Genomic DNA, 26,471 nt, shown 5'->3' with positions numbered 1-26,471 from the left:
GGTGCACCGACTCTCTGCTTCACACCTCATCCTGACTCAAAGTCAGCAGGAGACAGACACGACAGGGAGCTGGGAAAGAGGTAATTAACTGTAGGGTCGGCAGGTACTGAAGTTGAGCACCAGCTCACTCTTGCAATGGCAGCAAACTCAAGTGCAGGCTGAACCGAGGGAGCATCTTAGAGGGGCAGTGGACAAGGAGAGCTTCTCCACCATCCACAAGTTAGGAAGGTGACGGAACATTTCCAATTTGCCTGGATAGGTGTGGCCCCAACAACGCGAGAAGCTCGACACCATCTGGGACAAAAACAGCCCCCTCCCTGTTCAATCAACACACTAAACTTTACTTAATTGAAACATATAAAATAATCAGAGTGTTAGATAGGGTGGATAGGGAGAGCCTTTTTCCTAGGATGGTGACGGTGAGCACGAGGTGGCCTAGCTTTAAATTGAGGGGTGAAAGATATAGGACAGATGTCAGAGGTAGTTTCTTTACTCAGGGAGTAGTAAGGGAATGGAACGCTTTGCCTGCAACAGTAGTAGATTCGCCAACTTTAGGTACATTTAAGTCGTCATTGGACAAGCATATGGACGTACACGGAATAGTGTAGGTTAGATGGGCTTCAGATCGGTATGACAGGTCGGCACAACATCGAGGGCCAAAGGGCCTGTACTGTGCTGTAATGTTCTATGTTCTAAACTCCCTACCTTTAACACTCATTCCACTGCCGACACACAGCAGCAGCAGTGTGTACTGTCTGCACAATGCACTGCACCAAGGCTCCTCCAGCAGGACCTTCCAAACTCGCCACCTCTACCCCCTCCAAGGACAATAGGCTGCATAGGTGGGAGGAGCACTGCACCCTGTAGGTTCCCTTCTGAGACCCCCACCCCACACACCATCCTGACTGGGACCGATAACAGTACGTTCTGTCACTGTCACTGTCACCAGGATCACAATCCTGGAACTCCCTCCCTAACAGGGCACTGTGCAGGGTGACCCTACACCACACAGGGGGTACTGCTGTGGGTGAAGGTGGCAGAACAGTACCAACTTCTCAAGGGGCAATGAGGAATGAAGCAATAAATGTGGCCTAGATAGCAACAGCCACGTCCCATGCATGAATTAAGTGAAACACATGCAGAAGTTGATGTCTTAAAATAAATCATGGGGTTGGGGAGGGTTCAAAAAGGGAGTCAGGCTCTTTTCAGTTTGAAAGAATGTTCCGCACCTTGTCCATACTAGGCCACTGTGTTTCTTTAATCTCTATTTAACTACGTCCTGTCCTCCTGTTAACCCCAATCTAGGGCAGATTAAGATAACAGCATTCATCATAATTTCATTTTGCAATACATCCTCATCCAGGCAAATTGCATACACAGAATTACTGAGAGATAATATTGCTTCAATCCAATTTTAACAGAATACATTGTGCTGGGCTTAAAATAACTCTCCTTTACTCTGAAGAACAGCTTCTTCATCACGCGCTCTCTCCAGCAAGCCACTAAATTAAAGATTTGAATAACACGTCACTCTAGTACGGTGTCAAACATAACCAAACACAGAGAATTGATTTTCGGTGGGGCAGATGAGGGAAGGCAAAGTGAAGGATGTTAAAGATTTTGGCAGATGTGTCTCCGTGTGTCTGCGTGCAGGCACGCCTGCATGTGCACATGTGTGTGCGCGCATGTGCACGTGCACATACGCGGGTGCGTGTATGTGTGCATGTGCACATGTGTATGTGCATACATGTATGCACGTGTGCTTGTGCATGCGTGTGAGTTTGCGCGTGCATGCTTGTGCGTGTGTAGGTTTGTATATGCTTGTGTGTGCGCGTGTTTGCATGCGTACGGGTACGTGTATACGTGTGCGCACGAGCGTGGGTATGTGTATGTGTGTGGTCGTGCATTTGCATGCAGGTACGTGTATCTATGGTATGCGGTTATATGTGTGCACGTGCAGGTGTGGGTTCAAGCAATTATATGAAAGTATATGCGTAGGTGTGTGTATGTGTGCACGCATGTGCAGAGGTACGTGTATGTACACGTGTGGTTACATGTATGTGTGCATGCGTGTGCCTGAGTGCATGCGTGTGTGTGCATACAGGTACATGTACGTGACCCCGCCGGGAGCACTGTGTACAATTCTGCACCTCTCACTGAATGAGGCAGTTCAGAGAAGGTTCCCTCGGCTGATCCCTGAGGTGGACGGGGTCTGTCTCCCGAGGAGAGGGTGAACAAGTTGGACCAGTTCCCAGAGTTCAGAAAAATGAGGGCAATGGCATTGAAACATTGCAGATCGTGAGATCGGGGTGGGGGGAATTGACAGGACAGAGGCTGAACGGATGTTCCCGTCCTCACGGGGAATCCACGACAAGGCGGACAAAGTTTCAGAATGAGGGGTCTCCCACTAAAGATGGAAATGAGAACGAATTTCTTCTCTCAGAAGGTGGGGAGTCTACAAGATTCTCTTTCCCCAAAGAGCACAGGGGCTGGGTCAATGAGTACATTTAAAACTGTATCAGAGAGAGTTTTGACGGGGTTGGGGGGGGTGGTGGTGGTCAAGGGGCGGGGGTCAGACAGGAGAGTGCAGACAAGGCCAAAATCAGATTATATGAAATGTCGTACGGCCCTAATGGTCCAAAAGGGCCCCTATTACAGTCAAAGAGATGTGTAGCACAGTAATAGGCCCTCCAGTCCAATGCGTACATGCTGATCAGGCATTCTAAATTAACCTAATCCCATTTGCCATCACTTGGCCCATATCCCTCTGATTCCCATTTAAATACCCATGCAGATGCCTTTTAAATGTTGTAATTGTAGCACTTCCGCCGACACTCATTCCATACATAAACCGCCCTCTATGTGGAAAAAGTTGCCCCTTAGTTTCTTCATACTTTCTGCTTGACTCTAGAAGGGTCAGGAGTGGAGATGTGTATCTGCACACAATATGGAAAGCACAGGGGCACATAGATTCAATGTGATCTTGAGATTGGGAAGTCTATTCATATCAGAACAGCACAAATGTGCAGGAGTAAAAAGAAATGGCAGGATAAGTGGGGGAGCTCGATGCAGAGACCCACAACAATCATGACCAGGCAAATGTCCTTCAGTACAGGAACCATTCTACAAACCAGTGCTCTGACAGCAGACGCTCCGGCTGTGTGGTGCTCCCTCCATGCTGACCCTCCGGCCGTGCGGCGCTCCCTCAGCGCTGACGCTCCCTCAATGCTGACCCTCCGGCCGTGCGGGGCTCTCCTCAGCGCTGACGCTCCCTCAATGCTGACCCTCCGGCCGTGTGGCGCTCCCTCAGGGCTGACGCTCCCTCCATGCTGACCCTCCGGCCGTGTGGCGCTCCCTCAGGGCTGACGCTCCCTCAATGCTGACCCTCCGGCCGTGCGGCGCTCCCTCAGCGCTGACGCTCCCTCAATGCTGACCCTCCGGCCGTGCGGGGCTCTCCTCAGCGCTGACGCTCCCTCAATGCTGACCCTCCGGCCGTGCGGGGCTCTCCTCAGCGCTGACGCTCCCTCAATGCTGACCCTCCGGCCGTGCGGCGCTCCCTCAGCGCTGACGCTCCCTCAATGCTGACCCTCCGGCCGTGCGGGGCTCTCCTCAGCGCTGACGCTCCCTCAATGCTGACCCTCCGGCCGTGCGGGGCTCTCCTCAGCGCTGACGCTCCCTCAATGCTGACCCTCCGGCCGTGCGGCGCTCCCTCAGCGCTGACGCTCCCTCAATGCTGACCCTCCGGCCGTGCGGGGCTCTCCTCAGCGCTGACGCTCCCTCAATGCTGACCCTCCGGCCGTGCGGGGCTCTCCTCAGCGCTGACGCTCCCTCAATGCTGACCCTCCGGCCGTGCGGCGCTCCCTCAGCGCTGACGCTCCCTCAATGCTGACCCTCCGGCCGTGCGGGGCTCTCCTCAGCGCTGACACTCCCTCAATGCTGACCCTCCAGCCGTGCGGCGCTCTCATCAGTGCTGACGCTCCCTCAATGCTGACCCTCCGGCCGTGCGGCGCTCCCTCAGCGCTGACGCTCCCTCAATGCTGACCCTCCGGCCGTGCGGGGCTCTCCTCAGCGCTGACGCTCCCTCAATGCTGACCCTCCGGCCGTGCGGCGCTCCCTCAGCGCTGACGCTCCCTCAATGCTGACCCTCCGGCCGTGCGGGGCTCTCCTCAGCGCTGACACTCCCTCAATGCTGACCCTCCAGCCGTGCGGCGCTCTCCTCAGTGCTGACGCTCCCTCAATGCTGACCCTCCGGCCGTGCGGCGCTCCCTCAGCGCTGACGCTCCCTCAATGCTGACCCTCCAGCCGTGCGGGGCTCTCCTCAGCGCTGACGCTCCCTCAATGCTGACCCTCCGGCCGTGCGGGGCTCTCCTCAGCGCTGACGCTCCCTCAATGCTGACCCTCCGGCCGTGCGGGGCTCTCCTCAGCGCTGACGCTCCCTCAATGCTGACCCTCCGGCCGTGCGGGGCTCCCTCAGCGCTGACGCTCCCTCCATGCTGACCTTCCGGCCGTGCGGCGCTCCCTCAGCGCTGACGCTCCCTCAATGCTGACCCTCCGGCAGTGTGGCACTCCCTCAGCGCTGACCATCCAACTGTGTGGAGTTGCATTGCAATGTGGATGGTGGCCTTGTGAGGTACGATTGAGTCCAGACTGAACAATGAGGATGTGAGACAGGCAGTGACTGTGGCAGGGACAGGATTAGCCACAATGACATGCATTTCTATTCTCCCTGGTTCCTCTGGCCTGTTTGAAGGTTATTGGAAATGCAAGAGAATGGCTTCACGGAGTCATCAGTATTGTGTCCCATGAAAGGGAGAGAAAGATGAAGTGCCAAACCTTTACCTGCTCTGAATATCAAGACAGATGGGTCAGCCTGTGTGATCTATCACACAGCCGGGCAGATAGCTGCATGCACCTACAAGTGCTGGCACATGTCAGACACTGCACAGGGCAGCAGCTGTTGCCAGGCCAAGCAGTTAAACACAAGATTTCCCCATACAGCCCACGCCCGACTGCTCCAATGTAATAGACTTCGGTCTCCATCAAGAGATAGATTGAGAGGTGCAGTGCTGCAGAAACCTTCAGGGCTAAGAGGAGGTGGGCAGTCTGCCTAGCTCACTGATTGCCGACCTCACACCCCCACGCTCTGCATGCACCTCTCCCCTCACCAACCCTGACAATTATTCCCACCATTTCCAGTTTTCCTCCCAATGCCCAATTTTGAAAGTGCTTTTGAATTTACATCCCACTGACCTTTCGGATAGACATGAGATAATGGGAACTGCAGATGCTGGAGAATCCAAGATAATAAAATGTGAGGTTGGATGAACACAGCAGGCCAAGCAGCATCTCAGGAGCACAAAAGCTCCTGAGATGCTGCTTGGCCTGCTGTGTTCATCCAGCCTCACATTTTATTATTTCGGATAGACGTGCCAGTTTACAACCACTCCAAAAATATCCTTCCAACTCCGTTTTTCCCTCTGGTTCTTCTCCCCGTTCCCCCGATCTATGCCCCGTCTGATTCTTTTTCCTGTTCCCCTCAAATGCCTTCCTGCTGCTAGGGATGGTTTCCTTCCTCTCTACCTCAATCAAAAACTCCCCATAATTTCCCCATAATCCTTGATTCGATCTCCCCTGGTTGTGGGACCCCATTCCAGATGGTGATGCATGGCCCAGGAAGGTCCAGTCAGACTGAGAAATAGCCAGCAAAATGCATCAGGCACACGCTGAGGGCAGGCAGTGAGCATGAGAGAGACAGTAGGGATGGCTAGAAACTGCTATGTCAAGCATCATTTGTCTCTGCCTGTGTGTTCAAAGGTTATAAAAGCAGTCTTGGGCTGTTTTTAAGGTGGAGGTGAAGAGATAAGTGGGGTGGGGCGGGGTGAAAGGTTACCAAAAGATTGTCAAGGATGTGTGGGCAAGAGATTAGCCACGTGTGGCGTGAATGGCAAACAGGCTTTGTGGGCCTATTCTTAAAGCAGGAGGAAGGTGTAACATTTTACGACACCAATGTGCGACAGGCTTTCCAACTTTACCCCTCGGTACTGACCCTCCGACGGCACGGCACTCCATCAGCACTGACCCTCTGACAGTGCCCACTCCATCAGCACTGACCCTCCGACAGTGCCTACTCCCTCAGCACTGACCCTCCGACAGTGCGACGCTCCCTCAGCGCTGACCCTCCGACAGTGCCCACTCCCTCAGCACTGACCCTCCGACAGTGCCCACTCCATCAGCACTGACCCTCCGACAGTGCCCACCCCCTCAGCACTGACCCTCCGACAGTGCCCACTCCATCAGCACTGATCCTCTGACAGTGCCTACTCCCTCAGCACTAACCCTCCGACAGTGCGGCGCTCCCTCAGTACTGACCCTCCGACAGCGCGGCGCCCCGTCAGCACTGACCCTCCGACAGTGTGGCGCTCCCTCAGCACTGACCCTCCGACAGCGCGGCACCCCCTCGGTACTGATCCTCCGACAGCGCGGCGCCCCCTCGGTACTGACCCTCCGACAGTGCGACGCTCCCTCAGCGCTGACCCTCCGACAGTGCCCACTCCCTCAGCACTGACCCTCCGACAGTGCCCACTCCATCAGCACTGACCCTCCGACAGTGCCCACTCCCTCAGCACTGACCCTCCGACAGTGCCCACTCCATCAGCACTGATCCTCTGACAGTGCCTACTCCCTCAGCACTAACCCTCCGACAGTGCGGCGCTCCCTCAGTACTGACCCTCCGACAGCGCGGCGCCCCGTCAGCACTGACCCTCCGACAGTGTGGCGCTCCCTCAGCACTGACCCTCCGACAGCGCGGCACCCCCTCGGTACTGACCCTCCGACAGCGCGGCGCCCCCTCGGTACTGACCCTCCGACAGCGCGGCGCCCCCTTGGTACTGACCCTCCGACAGCGCGGCGCTCCCTCAGCACTAACCCTCCGACAGTGCGGCACTCCCTCAGCACTGACCCTCCGACAGCGCGGCGCTCCCTCAGCACTGACCCTCCGACAGTGTGGCACTCCCTCAGCACTGACCCTCCGACAGTGCGGCACTCCCTCAGCACTGACCCTCCGACAGCGCGGCACCCCCTCGGTACTGACCCTCTGACATCGCGGCGCCCCCTCGGTACTGACCCTCCGACAGCGCGGCGCCCCGTCAGCACTGACCCTCCGACAGTGTGGCGCTCCCTCAGCACTGACCCTCCGACAGCGCGGCACCCCCTCGGTACTGACCCTCCGACAGCGCAGCGCCTCCTCAGCGCTGCAGTGGAGTGCCATCATCGTGTTTGTGTGTTAACGTCTATAGCATATGTCTTATTCCTGGCACTTTCTGACTCAGGCAACAATAACACCCCTTGAGTCATGGCTGAAATTGTTTATAAAAGGCCTGAACTGATGAACCAGAATCATGAGTTCACATCCCAAGGTCGCATGGAGTAGGGTGGGGGGGGGGGTTACTTAATTTCAGTCAATTAATGAAATGAAATGAACATAAATAGCTTCCCTCCTTCAGGGAAATCTTGTTAGTTTCAGATTTTGAGCGGATGGGATCAGAAGGTGAAATTACTGGTACCACAGCCGGACAAAGCTACGTTTCAAACCCTACCCCTCCACCCCGCAACCCCCCCCCCCCACCGCCCCCACCACACTTGCGCCACCAACATCTCCCCAGCATCACTGTGAACTGTTAAGAACATAAGAAAGAATGGGAGTAGCCCATTCAGCCCTTCAAGCCTCCTCTTAACATGATCACTGCTGACCTCATCTCGGCCTCAACTCCACCTTCCTGTCTGCTCTCCACACCCCTTCAACTCATTACTAACTAAAAATCACCTCCTCAAATATTTTAATGTTCCAGCATCTACCACACGCTGGGGGACTGAATTCGGCAGATTCATGACCCTTTGAGAGAAGCAATTCCTCCTAATCTCTGGCTTAAATCTGCTAGCCCTTATCCTAAAACACTGATCGTTCATTTTGGATTGTCCCACACGAGGGAACGTCTACTTTGTCAATCTCCTTTAGTGTCTTATGGACCTCAGATCTCCTCTCATTCTTCTAAACCGCAAAATATTGGCCCAAGATGCTCAATGCCTCTTCATGGGTTGACACAGTGGTTACCACTGCTGTCTGAGAATCGACTGCACTCTTGGGTGACTGTCTATGTGGAATTTGCACAATCTCCCCATGTCTGCGTTTCCTCTCAGTGATCAGGTTTTCCAACCTATTGCCCAGGGATATGCAAGTCAGGGTGGAATGTGGAAATTGTCCCATAGTGTCTTATTTTGTTAATTTAGGGTATTCAGGGAGAAAAGGTAAAGGCACATATATAGACTGAGGTCACACTTCCTCCTGTTCCTGCGTAATAGGCTCGAGGAGGGAGCTAAATGGCCTCCACAAATTGCACACATACAGTAGCCTAAGGGAATCAAACCCAGGTGCCTCGCACTGTGAGGCAGCAGTGCTAACCGCTGAGCGACCGTGTTGCTCCACTCTTCTGTCTGTACCATGGAGGCCAGACCTGCTCGCAGTATGTCTTTCAAAATTCATTCACAGGGTGTGGCTATCACTGGCCGGGCCCAGCGTTTATCACCCGTCCCTAATTTCCCTGTGTGGAATGAGCTGCCAGAGGAGGTGGTGGACACTGGTACAGTTACAATATTTAAGTGGCATCTGGATGATGGGGGTGAGCTGCCTTCTTCAGCTGCTGCAGTTCCCCCATGTAGTGTAGGAGCATGTAGTGCCCCGTTAGGGAGGGAGTATTCAGCCTTTGGACCCCAACAACACTGACAGTACAGTCCATACTAGGGGATGCTTGTGTGTGCGTGTGCCTGTGTGTGTGTGTGTGTGTGTGTGTGTGTGTGTGTGTGTGCGTGTGTGTGTGTGTGTGTGTGTGTGTGTCTGTGTGTGTGCTCGCCTGTGTGTGTGTATGCCTGTGTGTGTGTGTGTGTGTGTGTGTGTGTGTGTGTGTGTGTGTGCGCGTGTGTGTGTGTGTGCGTGTGTGTATGCGTGTGTGTGTGTGTATGCGTGTGTGTGTGTGTGTGTGTGCGCCTGTGTGCGTGTGCATGCCTGTGTGTATGCGTGTGTGTGTGTGTGTGTGCGTGTGTGTATGCGTGTGTGTGTGTATGCGTGTGCGTGTGTGTATGCGTGTGTGTGTGTGTGTATGCGTGTCCGTGTGCCTGTGTGTGTAAGAATCTGGGACGAGAACTTGTGAGGGTTGCTGTTCTCCCCGCATCTACTTCCCTTGTCCTTCTGAAGTAATCAACACCTAAGAACCAGAGGCAGGATGAGGCTATTCAGCCCCTCTGCCATCGTTCAGATGTCGGTTGGTCTCTTTATGTTGTGAATTCCACCTGCTGTCCAATCCCCTGCAATTACAGTCATAGAGTTGTCCAGCACAAAAACAGACCCTTCGGTCCAGTTTGGCCATGCCAACCAGATATTCTACATTAATCTAGACCCATTTGCCAGAATTTGGCCCATATTCCTTAGGTCTCTTTTATATCTTTCCTCTCTCACCTTAAACCTATGTCCTCTAATTTTGGATTCTGCCACGCTGGGGAGAAGGCGATGACTATTCAACCTATTCATGCCCCTCATTACATTGTAAACCTCCGTAAAAGTCACCCCTCAGTCTCCAACACACCGGGGAAAATAGCCACAGTCTATCCAGCCTCTCCCTATAGCTGAAACCCTCCACTCCTGGAAACGTCCGTGTAAATCTTTTCTGAACATTTTCAAGTTCAACAACATCCTTCCTATCGCTGAGAGACCAGCATTGAATGCAGTATTTCAAAAGTGGTCTGCACCCCATCCCTATCACCACATGACCTCCCAACTCCTATACTCGCTGAAGAAACCAAACTGTGGAGCTTGTAGTCCAGCAAGGAAGGCCCTATCCCTACACAAACACACAATGAGCCAGCCCACATGCTCATCAGCATCGAGAGAGGAGACTGATGCCCACAGTGGTGAACCTTGGGCTGGTGGGAACGAGGTGTTAAGTAGAGTGGGATACAGAGCTCCAGATATAAACAGGTACAGTGGGTGGAGAACTGACTGAATTCTATTTAAAGGCGACAACACTGCCAGAACTTTCTGCTTTGCACATTAATTAGCAACTCGAAGAAGCAACTCAAGAAAGCAGTGCCTTTGGAAGGCAGTGAGAGTCAGAAGGTTGACTGCAGATCCCAAACGAGCTTTAGTTTATTCAAACACTGCCACTCAACCCCCACCAGAGCGGATGCAGGACATTCAGCTCATTGAGTCCGCACCAACCTTCCAAAGAACATCGCACCCTCCCCTTCCCCACCTTATGTAACCCTGCATATCCTATGGCCAATTCTCCCTAACCAGCACATCTTTGGACTGTGGGAGGAAACCGGAGCACCCGGGGGAAACCCACGCAGACACAGGTTCAATGTGTAAACTATACACAGTCGCCTAAGGGTGGAATCGAACCCGGGTCCCTGACGCTGTGACCACGGTTAACCACTGAACCACAATGCTGCCCCAGTGCTCAGATTCCTTTTCTTTTCAAATCTAGTCGCCTCCTTCTCTTCTAACAACCCACACCTGGCTGTCCAACCTTTCCTTGTCAGACAACCCCATCCCCGTTCCTGGCTTTAGTCTGGGAAATCATTTCAAAACAACTTTGACAACACATTTTTAACAGGAGGTACCTATCTCAGAGGGTGAGCATTGTACAGTTAGCAGCTCAATACCTGGGCTGTGAGGGTTAAATGTCCGGGATAGACCATACAAACATGCAGAGCTTTCAATCCAGTCTATTTGACCAAAAGACCGGGGGAAATAGGAACAGGCCAGAAACAGGCCATTCAACTCCTTGAGCGCACTGACAGATTCAATACAGGGAAACAAGCAGGCCAGACTCTGAAGATGAGCCCAAGATCTTTTTAGGAGTGAAATTAAGAAACGCTCAATGAAGAAATGGTGGGAGAAGACTGCAATTGTTTGGAATTGAGGGGTTTGGATCTTAATAGCAATGTTAAGTGCTGAGGGTTTGTCACTGTGGACTCGTGACCCCAGCCTGCACATGACTCCCTGCCCTGGTCAACACTCAGCTGCCCCTCTGGACATGCCTGATACGCAACTGCATCAAACCTCCAGTGAAAATGTCTGTAATGAATGAGAATGGATTTGCCCCAACTCCACCAGCACCACTTTCCCTCGCCCTTGCCCCTTAGACCCTGGACCTTTTTCTCCAGATAATGATCCAATTCCAAATATCCATGTGTCTTACCCTGATCACAGACACTGACCCAGACACCAGAAACACTGAGAAACACATAAGCCCTGTCATCCCTGCAGCATCCTCGTCGCTAACACCCACTTCAATGAACAGCTGGTGAGCAGACTGGCACAGACTGGCCAAACAGCAGCCTGGTATGGTCCTTCAGACGGGGGAAAGAATTCTTCTCCCTTCTTATAGCACTAATACCCCATGGACTGTAGAGGGTCACAACCAGGACCTAAAGGACTGAGCAATGCCATCCTGGCCCACTTCTCACACACCTAGAGAAACTCTTGGCGAACGTTCCAACCCAGGAATTGCAGAGAGACAGGAGCTTAAAAATCGTGTGTGCGCGCACACCTCTGTATGTTGGTCTGTGTGAATTTGTGTCTCTGTGTGCATGTCTGTGTGCACGGTACAGGTGCATATGTGTGCCTTGCGTGTGTATGTGAACCACAGGGGGAGAGATGTCTAAATATCATGTGTGCGTGCATATGTTTGTGGCTGTATGTATGTATGTGTTGTGTGTGTGCCTTTGCCTATGCACATGTCTGTTCTGTGGAGGCTGGAGTCCAGACGTGTTTGTGTGTCTGTGCATGTGGGCACACATAAATTGTGTGTGCGTGCGTGTGCCTGTGTGCACATGTGTGTGTAAATGCACATGTGCATGTGGACTGCAGAGACAGGGGCCTTAAACATGAGGCTGTGTGCATGTGCGTGTCTGTCTGTGAGAAAAGGTTGGGTAAGGGAGGGAGATAAAAGGGGGCGAGGAGGGTAAAGTCTATTTTGGAATCAAGAGGGCTGCTGAGATGTTCCAGGAACCAGCCAATCCACACCAGAGTGTATTTACTGCTGTGGAGGGCCTTGAGCTTCTGACAGCAGCTTTCATTCGCCAGTGATCCCCCACCCAGTGCTTTTAATAGCACTGCCTTGTATTTTTAGCTACAGCGTTCCAAGAGCTCTGCAGGGCGAGGAGGTCACGCCTTCCCCCCAAACACGACTGAACATTCCCTCACAAACACACAGATGACACCACTGCCTCGGTAAATTGGTAGTTGAGCTGCAACTAAGAAGTCAGACCTTGGGAATGGATTGGCCTGGACGTTCAGCCATGACTGGATACTGAGTCAACACAGTATGCAGCTGGAGAACACAGGAGGTCAAGCAGCATTAGAGAAGCTGGAAAGTCGACATTTTGGATCCGGAAGATTGAGGGATAACTAGTCTCTGGGGCACAGGAGGGAGGACTTCCTCATGCCATAACAGATTGTCCAGTGTTAGCTCTGGGGCTCTTATGTTGACTGGAGGGGAAAGACAGGTACTGGGATTTAATGCTTCAATGCACAAAACAGTTCCTCCAACAGTGCTCCCTCGGCACTGACCCTCCGACAGTGCCCGCTTCCTTGGCACTGACCCTCCAACAGCGCCCGCTCCCTTGGCACTGACCCTCCGACAGTGCGGCACTCCCTCGGCACTGACCCTCCGACAGTGCGGCACTCCCTCGGCACTGACCCTCCGACAACGCCCACTCCTTCAGCAATAAGGCTCCAACTCAGCCAGTCCCAATTCATACTGTACTGCTCAAGTCTCTCTGTAGTGGGACTCAAACCCATAAACTCCTCTCAGTGATGAAATGAGGCCTAATTCCACAACAGTCAAGAGGACACATGGCCTCTCTGAATGAGTAATTCCAGCAATTTCCCATTTTGATTCCACATGTACCAGAGCAGCTGAAGACTTCAGTTGAAGATAAAGCAGCCCCAAATGATCAACACATTAACCCCCACCTTCAACACTCACTCTCTCCCTCCACCACTGATGCACAGCGGCGGAACACGTACTGCGTGCAAGACACACTGCGGCAATTTGACAAGGCTCCTCCAATAGCACCTTCTGAACTCGTCATCTCTACACCCCAGAAGGATGAGGGGCAGCATACACCATACCCTGCAAATTTCCCTCCGGGCCTCCCCCACCACACACGTGCGCCATCCCAACTGGGGCCGATATGGGCCATTCCTTCAGTGTTGCCGAAGTCAGAAACACCCTCCCAAATGGTGGCCATTGTGCAGGGTGACCCTACATCACATGGGGACTGAAGCGACTCAAGAAGGCAGCTCATCACCACCTTCAGGTCGGGCAGGGTCAAGGCAATAATTGCTGAGCCCAGTCTGCAGTGCCCACATCTTGTGAGTGAAAAACCCCAATTCACCACAATAACTCAACACATATTCGTAAGCTCTTACCCAGACCTAACGGCAAGGGAATCAAGAAAACCCCCAACCCCATGCTGTTTCCTTTTGCTTCCCGTTCTAGATTCACTGCCCCTTCCCTCTACCTCGCTCCTGATCCCACACCCAGTAAAACTTGCAGCTGGAGGGGAGTGACACCCTGGTTTACAGCTTCTCCCTGTCCACCAACTGACCTGATCTTCCACATGAGTGTTGTCTGCCTAGTGAGGGTGCAATCTCCAAGTGAGATGCTTAAGTTATACACACTTCAGACTATTCTATGATGTGGCGTTAAACCACTCTGCAGCATCATTTAAGACCGGTCTACGACATGAATCTGAGACCTTTCTGCGATGTAATCTAAGATTGCTACCCATGGTATGACTTAAGGCTTGTCTACACCATGACTTGAGACCACTCTGCAGCATGACCTGAGACTGAACTACACCATGGCACAACTGCCTGAAGGCAATGACTTGAGAATAAATGACTTATGGATTAACTGGAGTCTGCTCCATGACATGCCATCATAACTTAAGGATTGGTGACACCATGACTTTGGAACAGCATTCAATATAGTTTGAGTCTATGCTTCACATGACGAGAGGCCACGCCACTCCATGGCTTAAAAGGGCTTCAAGGCTTGACTTGAAATGACTCCACAGCATGACTTATGGCTTTATACACTATGACATGAAGCCGTTCTCTGGCATCACTTGCCATGAGTCATAGAGTTATACAGCATGGAAATAGATCCTTCGGTCCAACTCGTCCATGCTGACTAGATATCCTAAATTAATCTAGTTCCAGTTGTCAGCATTTAGCCCATATTCCTCTAGACCCTTCCTAATCATTTATCCATCCAGATACCTTTTAAATGTTGTAATTATACCAGCCTCCACCACTTCCTCTGGCATCTCATTCCATACACTCACCACTCTCTGTGTGAAAATGTTGCCCCTCAGGTCCCTTTTACATCTTTCCCCTTAAATCTATGTCCCTCTAGTTTTGGACGCCCCTACCCTAGGGAAAAGACCTTGGCTATTCACCTTATCCATGCTTCTCATGATTTTGTAAACTCCAACCCTGGCAACATCCTTGTAAATCTTTGTTGCACCCTTTCAAGTTTCACAACATCCTTCCCATAGCACGGAGACCAGAACTGAATGCAGTATTTCAAAAGCAGCCTCACCGATGTCCTCTACAGCCATAGTGTGACCTCCCAACTCCTACACTCAATGCGCTGACCTATAAAGTTATGCTTTGATCTGAGCCAGCCGTACACCATGAATTGTTGATGAATTACAACATGACTTAAGACTGTCTTAAGACACAAACTGAAAACAACTTGCGGCATAATTTGAGAATACCCCCATGCAAAGACCTTGGAGAAGCTCTCAACATTACTTTAGACCCTTCTACACTATGACTCAAGGCAGCCTTAGGACACGACTTAACACTGTCCTCTGGTAAGACTCGCAGTGTAACATGGTATCAATGGCATGACTCAGGAGCCTGCCACTGGCATTGTGACCTAAAGGTGGAGGAGTTTCCACCCATCATTGGTGGTTCTAACCCTTTGTTCTCCTGTTCTCCCAGGTTGGAAATACCACTGAATGTAAACATATGTATTAGGAGCTGAAGTAGGCCATTTGGCCCTTCAAGCTGACCATACCTGATCAGTTTGCATTCCAAAACCCACATTCCCATCCGCCACCAATAATCCTTAATTCCCTGGCCTCACGACAACGTGTCCACATTTCCTTTAAAAATACTCCAGGACTCCCGTGTCCAATGTCCCTGAGAGAGTTCCAAAGTCACACCTCTCTCGGAATTTTTCTCATCACCTCTATCCTCAAATGGCGATACTTAAATTTAAAACAGGCTAGCCCACAATAGGAAACATCCTTTCTATGTCCACTTTGCTATGATCCCTCAGGATGTTACACACCACAGGCTAGTCACCCCTCACTCTCTACAGCCTAAGAGAAACAGTCACAGTCATAGAGTTATACAGTCATACAGCACAGAAACAGAGCCTTCGGTCCAACTCATTCATGCTGACCAGATATCCTAAATTAATCTAGTCCCATTTGTCAGCATTTGGCCCATATCCCTCTAAAACTTCCTATTCATGTCCCCATCCAGATGTCTTTTAAATGTTATAATTGTACCAGCTCCCACCACTTCCTCTGGCAGCTCATTCCTCACATATACCACCCTCTGCGTGAAAGTTGCCCCTTCAGTCCCTTTCAAATCTCTCTCCTCTCACCGTAAACCCATGCTTAAACCTACATCCTCTGGTTTTGGACTCCTCTACCCTGGGAAAAGACCTTGACTATTCACCCTAACCATGCCCCTCATGGCTTTACAAATTTCTAAAAGGTCACCCCTTCAGCCTCCGAAGCTTCAGGGAAAATAGCCCCAGACTTTTCAGCCTCTCCCTATAGCTCAAACCCTCCAACCCTGGCAACATCCTTGTAAATCTCTTCTGAATCTTTTCAAGTTCCACAACATCTCTCCTACAGTAGGGAGGCCAGACCTGAACACAGTATTCCAAAACAGTCTGTCCAACCTTTCCTCGTAAGACAACCCACTCATTCCAGGTATCAGCCTGGTAAACCTCCTCTGATCTGCCTCCAATACATTTCCATCCTTCCTTAGATAAGACGACCGAAACCACATACACTGTTCGAGATGTGGTCCCACCAAGCTCTGGATAACTGAAGTCTCCTCTTTATGTTGTATCCTGTCATAATAAAGGACTGCATTCTATTAAGATCAAAAGATATAGGAGCAGACGTAGAGCATTTGGCCCATCTGGGTACTCAGTCATGCAATCAGATTATTCCAGTCCAGTTCTGGGCGCCCTATTATAGGAAAGATGTGGATGCTTTGGAGAGGGTTCAGAGGAGGTTTACCAGGATGCTGCCTGGACTGGAGGGCTTATCTTATGAAGAGAGGTTGACTGAGCTCGGTCTCTTTTCATTGGAGAAAAGGAGGAGGAGAGGGGACCTAATTGAGGTATACAAGATAATGAGAGGCATAGATAGAGTCGATAGCCAGAGACTATTTCCCAGGGCAGAAATGGCTAGCACGAGGGGTCATAGTTTTAAGCTGGTTGGTGGAAAGTATAGAGGGGATGTCAGAGGCAGGTTCTTTACGCAGAGAGTTGTGAGAGCATGGAATGCGTTGCCAGCAGCAGTTGTGGAAGCAAGGTCATTGGGGTCATTTAAGAGACTGCTGGACATGCATATGGTCACAGAAATTTGAGGGTGCATCCATGAGGATCAATGGTCGGCACAACATTGTGGGCTGAAGGGCCTGTTCTGTGCTGTACTGTTCTATGTTCTATGTTCTATGTTCTATTATGTTTAGCCTTCTTAATTGCTGTGCTTGCACACTAACCTTCTCTGGCTCATGCATTAGCACACACAGATCCCTCTACACCTCAGCATTCTGCAGTCGTGCTCCATTTCGGATATACTCTGTTCATCGCCCCCCCCCCCCCCCCCCCCTGCCAAGGAGAACAACTTCACAATTTTCCCACATCATACTCCATCTGCTTGAACTTTGCCCACTCACCTAACGTATCTGTACTGGCTTACACCCTCAAACAGCTGGGGAAAAACAAAGTCGATCCTGAAACTGTGAGGAGGGGTCTGGAATGGAATGGGGTAGGAGAAACTGTTGCTCGTTGGCTGAAGTATTGACAGTCGGCGCTGGGGTGGGGGAGAACGCAATGGCAGATTAAAAGTGATCATCTGAATTAGGAGAAATGTTTTTATACAGTAGGTGGTTAGGGTCTGGAAAGCAGCGTCTCAGAGCGGGGAGGAGCGGGGAGGAGCGTGGAGGAGCGTGGAGGAGCGTGGAGGAGCGGGGAGGAGCGGGGAGGAGCGGGGAGGCAGCTACAATCAGTATTTTGGATCATTATCTGAAAAGGAAGAAGGCGCAGGGTATGGGGGAAAGGGAAGGTGGGGGGAAAGAGGGGACTGGAGGACTCACAATCTGCAGAGACCTGACATGATGGGCTGAATGGCCTCCCTCCATGCTGGAATTTTCCTCTATATCTTCCAACGGGAATTTTACTATCTGGATCACACAGAAAAAAATACTCCTTTCAATAAGATGGCAGGGAGTAGTGATAAGGGACAGACAGAAGTTTAAAAATGGGGAGGTCTCCGATTGAAGACAGAGGAGGGGGGCATCTTCTCTCAGAGGGTGGGAAGTCTGTGGAATTCTCTCTCCCCTCCCCTCAACACAGACCAGGTAAGTGAATATATTCAATACCGAGGTAGAGAGTGTTTCAATCGATGAGGGAGTCGAGGGTTGACGGGGACAGAGGGGAAAGTTGGACTCAGTCACAATCAGATCAGCTGCCATCGTACTGACTAACAGAACACACACAAGGGGCTGAATGGCCTCTTTCTGCTCCTAAATCATAAACCCATGTACCATGCTTGCCACAAATTGCTTTGAGGCCTTACTAAAGGTCTTCATCGGACTCTGCCCAGTGGGAACCACTGCAAATCCCCAAGAATGAAAATGAACGGCAGGCACCTGCCCCGACTGGCTACCTCGGTCATTCAAGACTGTTTTTTTAAAAAATGCCGTCTTCTCTCTGTGGCAGGATGTGAGCTGAGACTGTCCCTAATTGCCCCCTTCAAATGAGTGTCTTGCTACGACAGCTCAGAGTCAACCACCTGACTGTGTGGGGAGCAGGCAGGGAATCTGGAGTGATAATGGGAACTGCAGATGCTGGAGAATCCAAGATAATAAAATGTGAGGCTGGATGAACACAGCAGGCCCAGCAGCATCTCAGGAGCACAAAAGCTGACGTTTCGGGCCTAGACCCTTCATCAGAGAGGGGGATGGGGTGAGGGTTCTGGAATAAATAGGGGGAGAGGGGGAGGCGGACCGAAGATGAAGAGAAAAGAAGATAGGTGGAGAGGAGAGTATAGGTGGGGAGGTAGGGAGGGGATAGGTCAGTCCAGGGAAGACGGACAGGTCAGGGAGGTGGGATGAGGTTAGTAGGTAGGAGATGGAGGTGCGGCTTGGGGTGGGAGGAAGGAATGGGAGAGAGGAAGAACAGGTTAGGGAGGCAGAGACAGATTGGACTGGTTTTGGGATGCAGTGGGTGGAGGGGAAGAGCTGGGCTGGTTGTGTGGTGCAGTGGGGGGAGGCAACCTTCAGTTCACCTGGGCCATCTCCAGCACATCCCTCACCTTCCTGGACCTCTCAGTCTCCATCTCAGGCAACCAGCTTGTAACTGATGTCCATTTCAAGCCCACCGACTCTCACAGCTACCTAGAATACACCTCCTCCCACCCACCCTCCTGCAAAAATTCCATCCCCTATTCCCAATTCCTCCGCCTCCGCCGCATCTGCTCCCACGATGAGGCATTCCACTCCCGCACATCCCAGATGTCCAAGTTCTTCAAGGACCGCAACTTTCCCCCCACAGTGATCGAGAACGCCCTCGACCACTTCTCCCGTATTTCCCGCAACACGTCTCTCACACCCCGCCCCCGCCACAACCGCCCCAAGAGGATCCCCCTCGTTCTCACACACCACCCCACCAACCTCCGGATACAACACATCATCCTCCGACACTTCCGCCATCTACAATCCGACTCCACCACCCAAGACATTTTTCCATCCCCACCCCTATCTGCTTTCCGGAGAGACCACTCTCTCCGTGACTTCCTTGTTCGCTCCACACTGCCCTCCAACCCCACCACACCCGGCACCTTCCCCTGCAACTGCAGGAAATGCTACACTTACCCCAACACCTCCTCCCTCACCCCTATCCCAGGCCCCAAGATGACTTTCCATATTAAGCAGAGGTTCACCTGCACATCTGCCAATGTGGTATACTGCATCCATTGTACCCGGTGTGGCTTCCTCTACATTGGGGAAACCAAGCGGAGGCTTGGGGACTGCTTTGCAGAACACCTCCGCTCGGTTCGCAATAAACAACTGCACCTCCCAGTCGCAAACCATTTCCACTCCCCCTCCCATTCTTTAGATGACATGTCCATCATGGGCCTCCTGCAGTGCCACAATGATGCCACCCGAAGGTTGCAGGAACAGCAACTCATATTCCGCTTGGGAACCCTGCAGCCCAATGGTATCAATGTGGACTTCACCAGCTTCAAAATCTCCCCTTCCCCCACTGCATCCCAAAACCAGCCCAGTTCGTCCCCTCCCCCCACTGCACCACACAACCAGCCCAGCTCTTCCCCTCCACCCACTGCATCCCAAAACCAGTCCAACCTGTCTCTGCCTCCCTAACCTGTTCTTCCTCCCACCCCAAGCCGCACCTCTATCTCCTATCTACTAACCTCATCCCACCTCCTTGACCTGTCCGTCTTCCCTGGACTGACCTATCCCCTCCCTACCTCCCCACCTATACTGTCCTCTCCACCTATCTTCTTTTCTCTCCATCTTCGGTCCGCCTCCCCCTCTCTCCCTATTTATTCCAGAAGCTTCACCCCATCCCCCTCTCTGATGAAGGGTCTAGGCCCGAAACGTCAGCTTTTGTGCTCCTGAGATGCTGCTGGGCCTGCTGTGTTCAAACAGCCTCACATTTTATTATCAGGGAATCTGGAGTCATGTGTTGGCCCAGATCAGTGAGCCAATTTAAATCAAGGGGAACTGTGCTGGAGTTGGGAAGTACTAGATCAGCCACATTTGAATTGGGGCACCTCCTCATTCTGAAACTGTGCCCCTGCCACACTATGTTCTAGATTCTGCCCTCAACCCCTGCATGCGTATACAAGGCAGGGATACATCGAGGATCTTGTACACTCCATCTCTAACACTGCACTGCTGAATCTGAGCTCTGTCTCTATAGCAACAATGCAGTCAAAATTGGCCTCAGCATCCTCTCCCACACACATACTTATTCACACTCAATCACACAAACCTCTTCCCCTTTCCCCTATCACCAGCCCCTCCTGAAAGCCAAACCTGGCCTCAGGGAAGAGGAATGAGTCAGAGGCTGCAAGGCAGAAATGCCCAGCAACCATGCCTCAGAGTGGAGTGACCGGGCAGTGGCAGAGAGGAAGGGAGGGCCAATGTTGCCCACACACAATGTCCATTCTGGCCAAACAGTGTGCCCACTCTCCCTTGGAGTGGACCATTCACCCATAACTGCCCCATCCATGCTCCATCCCCAAATCCTCATATGGGGAAACACAAAATGCCAGCTGGAGACTGGTGCTGGGATTTAATCCAGTGTTAAATACAGACCACATGCACTAGCATATGCGAGCACACACACAAACATAGACATCAACAAATGCACACACACACAAACATACATGTTTACACTTACACATGCACACACACAAACACACACTCTCATACAAAACCGCATGCATACACACACACAAAAAACATGCACAAACATGTTCACAGATAAATGTGCTCACACATGCACTTGCACAAAACATGCAAACACACACATACACATGTACACATGTGCTCATGTGCACACACACACACACATGCACACTCATGCTCAAGCATACACACGTGCTTGCTCACTCCCGTGTGCACACACACTCAGGCGCGTGCACACACACACACATGAGCACATGCTCTCATACATGCTCTCACACATGAAAAAACAAATCCACAAACACACCAGACTCCCACAGGCATGCATTCACACAAAAAAAACAACACAGACATAAACACAGATTCACATACACAGACAAACATACAACACTCACACCACAAAAACACATGCTCTCACACAGACACCTCCAACTGCAGTAAAACAAAACAAATTGTTACAGCTGGATGTCTACCCCCCGCTGCAATGGCATCTATTCGAGTGCTGATTTTTAAAACAATCATTGATTCCCAATGCTTATCATTCCGGGGTTCCCAACAATCTACCCACATGCAAGCTGCAAAACACTGAGCTAGCTGGGGTAAGGATATGCTAAGCAGGTTTCAACGGGGATACTCAATGAAACAGTAACTGTTGGTGCAGGATTCCAAATATCGACGACCTCCTTAAAAATAAATTTAGTCTGAGCTGCCCCCAGGACCTCTCACTTGGTGCAAAGGCAGGAGTTAGTGAGAAAACCAACACAAACATGCACAGACACATTTCAGGGCTGTGTTAACAGCATATAGGAAAGAAGCAGTTGGCACAGCAATTAACCCTTTGCGCTCTCTCTCTCTCTCTCTACTGTCAGGCAAACAGATTCTGAGCTTCTTCCCCCACCAAGACAGTGAAATCTGCCATCACAGATACCTGACCAACCAAAATATTAACATCTTCACCACCACTTCCCCGTTATACATCCTGTCCAGTCCACACACCATCCTTCTCTTGGGACAAAGGTGGGAAGGGCAGAAAGGTTTAGTATTTCCAGGAATGGGCTCTTGCCCCAAACTAAGTTAGAGGGAGGAGACAGGGGGTTACAGGGGGTGATGATGGGGACGATGAGACGGGGTAGAGAGTGCCGTAAGGGGAAGCGAGGGAGTGAGAAGGGGAGAGAGAGGGGGTAAATGGGAGATGGAGAGACAGAGTGTGGGGAGGGGCATGGAAACATTGAGGAGGCAGTGGAATGAGGGTATGGGGAATATTGAGGGGAGGACAAGGCGGGGGGCGGTGCAAGAGGGAGTTGGGTTACATTGAAGAGGGAAAAGAAGGCTTTGGTGGTACAGGAATAGTGGCAGGGGCAGGACAGCCATGTACAGAAGGCAGGGGTCGATAGGGAAGTGTGTGTGGGAAGTGGTGGGTTAAGGAGAAGGGGCAACACTGCGATAGGGAGAGTTATGGAGGCAGGGGAGGGAGTTGAGAGAGTTTGGAGTCACCGAGACAGGATAGCGAAGGTGAGTGAGCAGTCAGCAAGGGAGAAGAGCTACCCTTACAGGTCCAGTGGCCGACCCAAAAAACCATCAACTTTGCCAAACGCTCCCCCAGCGGCTGGCCCACCAAAGCATCCTCCAGTCCAGTCCAGTCCAACTCTGACGGCAGATACGGACTGCTGTGCCCGGAGATTGGGGGAAGAAGGGGAGATGATGGGGGGAGGGGGGGGGGAATGATGGGGGGAGGGGGGGGGGAATGATGGGGGGTGGGGGGGAGATGATGGGGGGAGGGGCAGATGATGAGAGGAGGGGGAGATGATGAGAAGGGGGAGAGATGATGGGGGGGAGAGATGATGGGGGGAGATGATTGGGGGGGAAGATGATAGGGGAGGGGGGAGATGATGGGGGAGGGGGTGAGATGATGGAGGGGGGAGAGATGATGGGGGAGGGGGAGAGATGATGGGGGAGGGGGGGAGATGATGGGGGAGGGGGGGAGATGATGGGGGAGGGGGGAGATGATGGGGGGGGAGATGATGGGGGAGGGGGTGAGATGATGGAGGGGGGAGATGATGGAGGGGGGAGAGATGATGGAGGGGGGAGATGATGGGGGAGGGGGTGAGATGATGGAGGGGGGAGATGATGGAGGGGGGGCAGTATCCTGGTATAAAGAGAGACAGACTCCCACACGCGCGCTAGCGAAGCCTGTCATCCTCTCCCTCTGCCTCTCTCCAGCCCACCAACACACACTCACACTCACACACACACTCACACTCACACTCACACTCACACTCACACTCACACTCACACACACACACACACACTCACACTCACACTCACACTCACACTCACACACACACACACACTCACACTCACACTCACACACACACACACACACACTCACACTCACACTCACACTCACACTCACACACTCACACTCACACACACACACACACTCACGGCTTACTTGCTCCGCTGCGGGCTGACGGCACCGTCCGGCGGGTGGGCACTGCTGGTGATGCCCCCCCTGGTGGACTGGCCGGAGGGGGGGACGTTGGCAGCAGCAGCCGCCGATGTGGACGATGAGGCCGTGGGAGCGGAGGTGCCCGGGCTGGCAGCTCCTGCCCCGGTGGCACTGGCTCGCTCTGGCCCAGGAGTAGCAGCCCCGCCGCTGGCTGCGCTCCGGGTGCTGCCTCCCACCGCCTCCCCGCCGCCCCCTTGCCGGAGGCTGCGGTTCTCCCGGCTCAGGCGCTCCAGCTGCTCCTCCAGCTCCTCGATGCGGCGCCTCTGGTTCTCCAGCAGCTTCTGTTGGGTCTCGATGATGTTGTTGAGTTCCAGCAGATACTCCACCGCTCGGTTCGGGCTGTCCGGGGAGCCTTCCATCGCTGCCTACTGCCTGCAGCTACCAGGCGCCTGCCCCGTCCCCGGCTCGCCCAGGACAGCTGCAAAGGCCGGAGCAAAGCTGGTCTGCCCCTGCCCCCTTCTTCCTCCTCCTCCTCCTCCTCCTCCTCCAGCCCCTTCTGCTGCCTCTGCTCCTTCATTCACTCCATGCCCTGCCAGGGGCCGGCATCACAGCTCAGGCTGCCTTGCTCTCCGCCATTGCCAGCCTCCTACATCCCAGCGAGCGTCAGGCAACGCGATTACACCGCGCACAGAGGCACAGACTGAGAGAGAGAGGGAGGGGGTATCACACTGCACTGGATATACCCCCCTCCCCCTTCACTACACACAGGGAGGGGGGTATCACACTGCACTGGATATACCCCCCTCCCCCCTTCACTGCACACAGGGAGGGGGTATCACACTGCACTGGATATAACCCCCTCCCCCCTTCACTGCACACAGGGAGGGGGGTATCACACTGCACTGGATATACCCCCCTCCCCCCTTCACTGCACACAGGGAGGGGGTATCACACTGCACTGGATATAACCCCCTCCCCCCTTCACTGCACACAGGGAGGGGGTATCACACTGCACTGGATATACCCCCCTTCACTGCACACAGGGAGGGGGTATCACACTGCACTGGATATACCCCCCTCCCCCCTTCACTGCACACAGGGAGGGGGTATCACACTGCACTGGATATACCCCCCTCCCCCCTTCACTGCACACAGGGAGGGGGTATCACACTGCACTGGATATACCCCCCTCCCCCCTTCACTGCACACAGGGAGGGGGTATCACACTGCACTGGATATACCCCCCTCCCCCCTTCACTGCACACAGGGAGGGGGTATCACACTGCACTGGATATACCCCCCTCCCCCCTTCACTGCACACAGGGAGGGGGTATCACACTGCACTGGATATACCCCCCTCCCCCCTTCACTGCACACAGGGAGGGGGTATCACACTGCACTGGATATACCCCCCTCCCCCCTTCACTGCACACAGGGAGGGGGTATCACACTGCACTGGATATAACCCCCTCCCCCCTTCACTGCACACAGGGAGGGGGTATCACACTGCACTGGATATACCCCCCTCCCCCCTTCACTGCACACAGGGAGGGGGTATCACACTGGACTGGATATACCCCCCTTCCCCCTTCACTGCACACAGGGAGGGGGTATCACACTGCACTGGATATAACCCCTCCCCCCTTCACTGCACACAGGGTGGGGGTATCACACTGCACTGGATATAACCCCCTCCCCCCTTCACTGCACACAGAGTGGGGGTATCACACTGCACTGGATATAACCCCCTCCCCCTTTCACTGCACACAGGGTGGGGGTATCACACTGCACTGGATATAACCCCCTCCCCCCTTCACTGCACACAGGGTGGGGGTATCACACTGCACTGGATATAACCCCCTCGCCCCTTCACTGCACACAGGGAGGGGGTATCACACTGCACTGGATATACCCCCCTTCCCCCTTCACTGCACACAGGGAGGGGGTATCACACTGCACTGGATATACCCCCCTCCCCCCTTCACTGCACACAGGGAGGGCGTATCACACTGCACTGGATATACCCCCCTCCCCCCTTCACTGCACACAGGGAGGGGGTATCACACTGCACTGGATATAACCCCCTCCCCCCTTCACTGCACACAGGGAGGGGGTATCACACTGAACTGGATATAACCCCCTCCCCCCTTCACTGCACACAGGGAGGGGGTATCACACTGCACTGGATATAACCACCTCCCCCCTTCACTGCACACAGGGAGGGGGTATCACACTGCACTGGATATAACCCCCTCCCCCCTTCACTGCACATAGGGAGGGGGTATCACACTGCACTGGATATAACCCCCTCCCCCTTTACTGCACACAGGGAGGGGGTATCACACTGCACTGGATATAACCCCCTCCCCCTTTACTGCACACAGGGAGGGGGTATCACACTGCACTGGATATAACCCCCACCCCCTTCACTGCACACAGGGAGGGGGTATCACACTGCACTGGATATAACCCCCTCCCCCCTTCACTGCACACAGGGAGGGGGTATCACACTGCACTGGATATAACCCCCTCCCCCCTTCACTGCACACAGGGAGGGGGTATCACACTGCACTGGATATAACCCCCTCCCCCCTTCACTGCACACAGGGAGGGGGTATCACATTGCACTGGATATAACCCCCTCCCCCCTTCACTGCACACGGGGGGGGGTATCACACTGCACTGGATATAACCCCCTCCCCCCTTCACTGCACACAGGGAGGGGGTATCACACTGCACTGGATATAACCCTCTCCCCCCTTCACTGCACACAGGGTGGGGGTATCACACTGCACTGGATATAACCCCCTCCCCCCTTCACTGCACACAGGGTGGGGGTATCACACGGCACTGGATATAAACCCCTCACCCTTCACTGCACACAGGGAGGGGGTATCACACTGCACTGGATATAACACCCTCCCCCCTTCACTGCACACAGGGAGGGGGTATCACACTGCACTGGATATAACCCCCTCCCCCCTTCACTGCACACAGGGAGGGGGTATCACACTGCACTGGATATAAACCCCTCCCCCCTTCACTGCACACAGGGAGGGGGTATCACACTGCACTGGATATAACCCCCTCCCCCCTTCACTGCACACAGGGAGGGGGTATCACACTGCACTGGATATAACCCCCGCCCCCCTTCACTGCACACAGGGTGGGGGTATCACACTGCACTGGATATAACCCCCTCCC

The 26,471-nt window shown here is 53.0% G+C and overlaps 1 protein-coding gene across 2 annotated transcripts in view; it reads right to left on the bottom strand.

Moving 5' to 3' along the window:
- Positions 1 to 23,952, bottom strand: part of LOC125449941 (IQ motif and SEC7 domain-containing protein 2) — a 220,772-nt gene extending 196,820 nt beyond the window's left edge. For both annotated transcript variants that reach the window (XM_059643214.1, XM_059643219.1), the window contains exon 1: positions 23,271 to 23,952. In XM_059643214.1, the coding sequence (XP_059499197.1) occupies positions 23,271 to 23,686 (416 nt within the window). In that variant the 5' untranslated portion in view covers positions 23,687 to 23,952. The remainder of the gene's footprint in view (positions 1 to 23,270) is intronic.
- Positions 23,953 to 26,471: the final 2,519 nt, after the last annotated feature.

Source organism: Stegostoma tigrinum, chromosome 49 (genome assembly GCF_030684315.1).
Source record: "Stegostoma tigrinum isolate sSteTig4 chromosome 49, sSteTig4.hap1, whole genome shotgun sequence".
Classification (NCBI taxonomy): Eukaryota; Metazoa; Chordata; class Chondrichthyes; order Orectolobiformes; family Stegostomatidae; genus Stegostoma; species Stegostoma tigrinum.
This window is presented reverse-complemented; position numbering and strand designations above follow the sequence as displayed.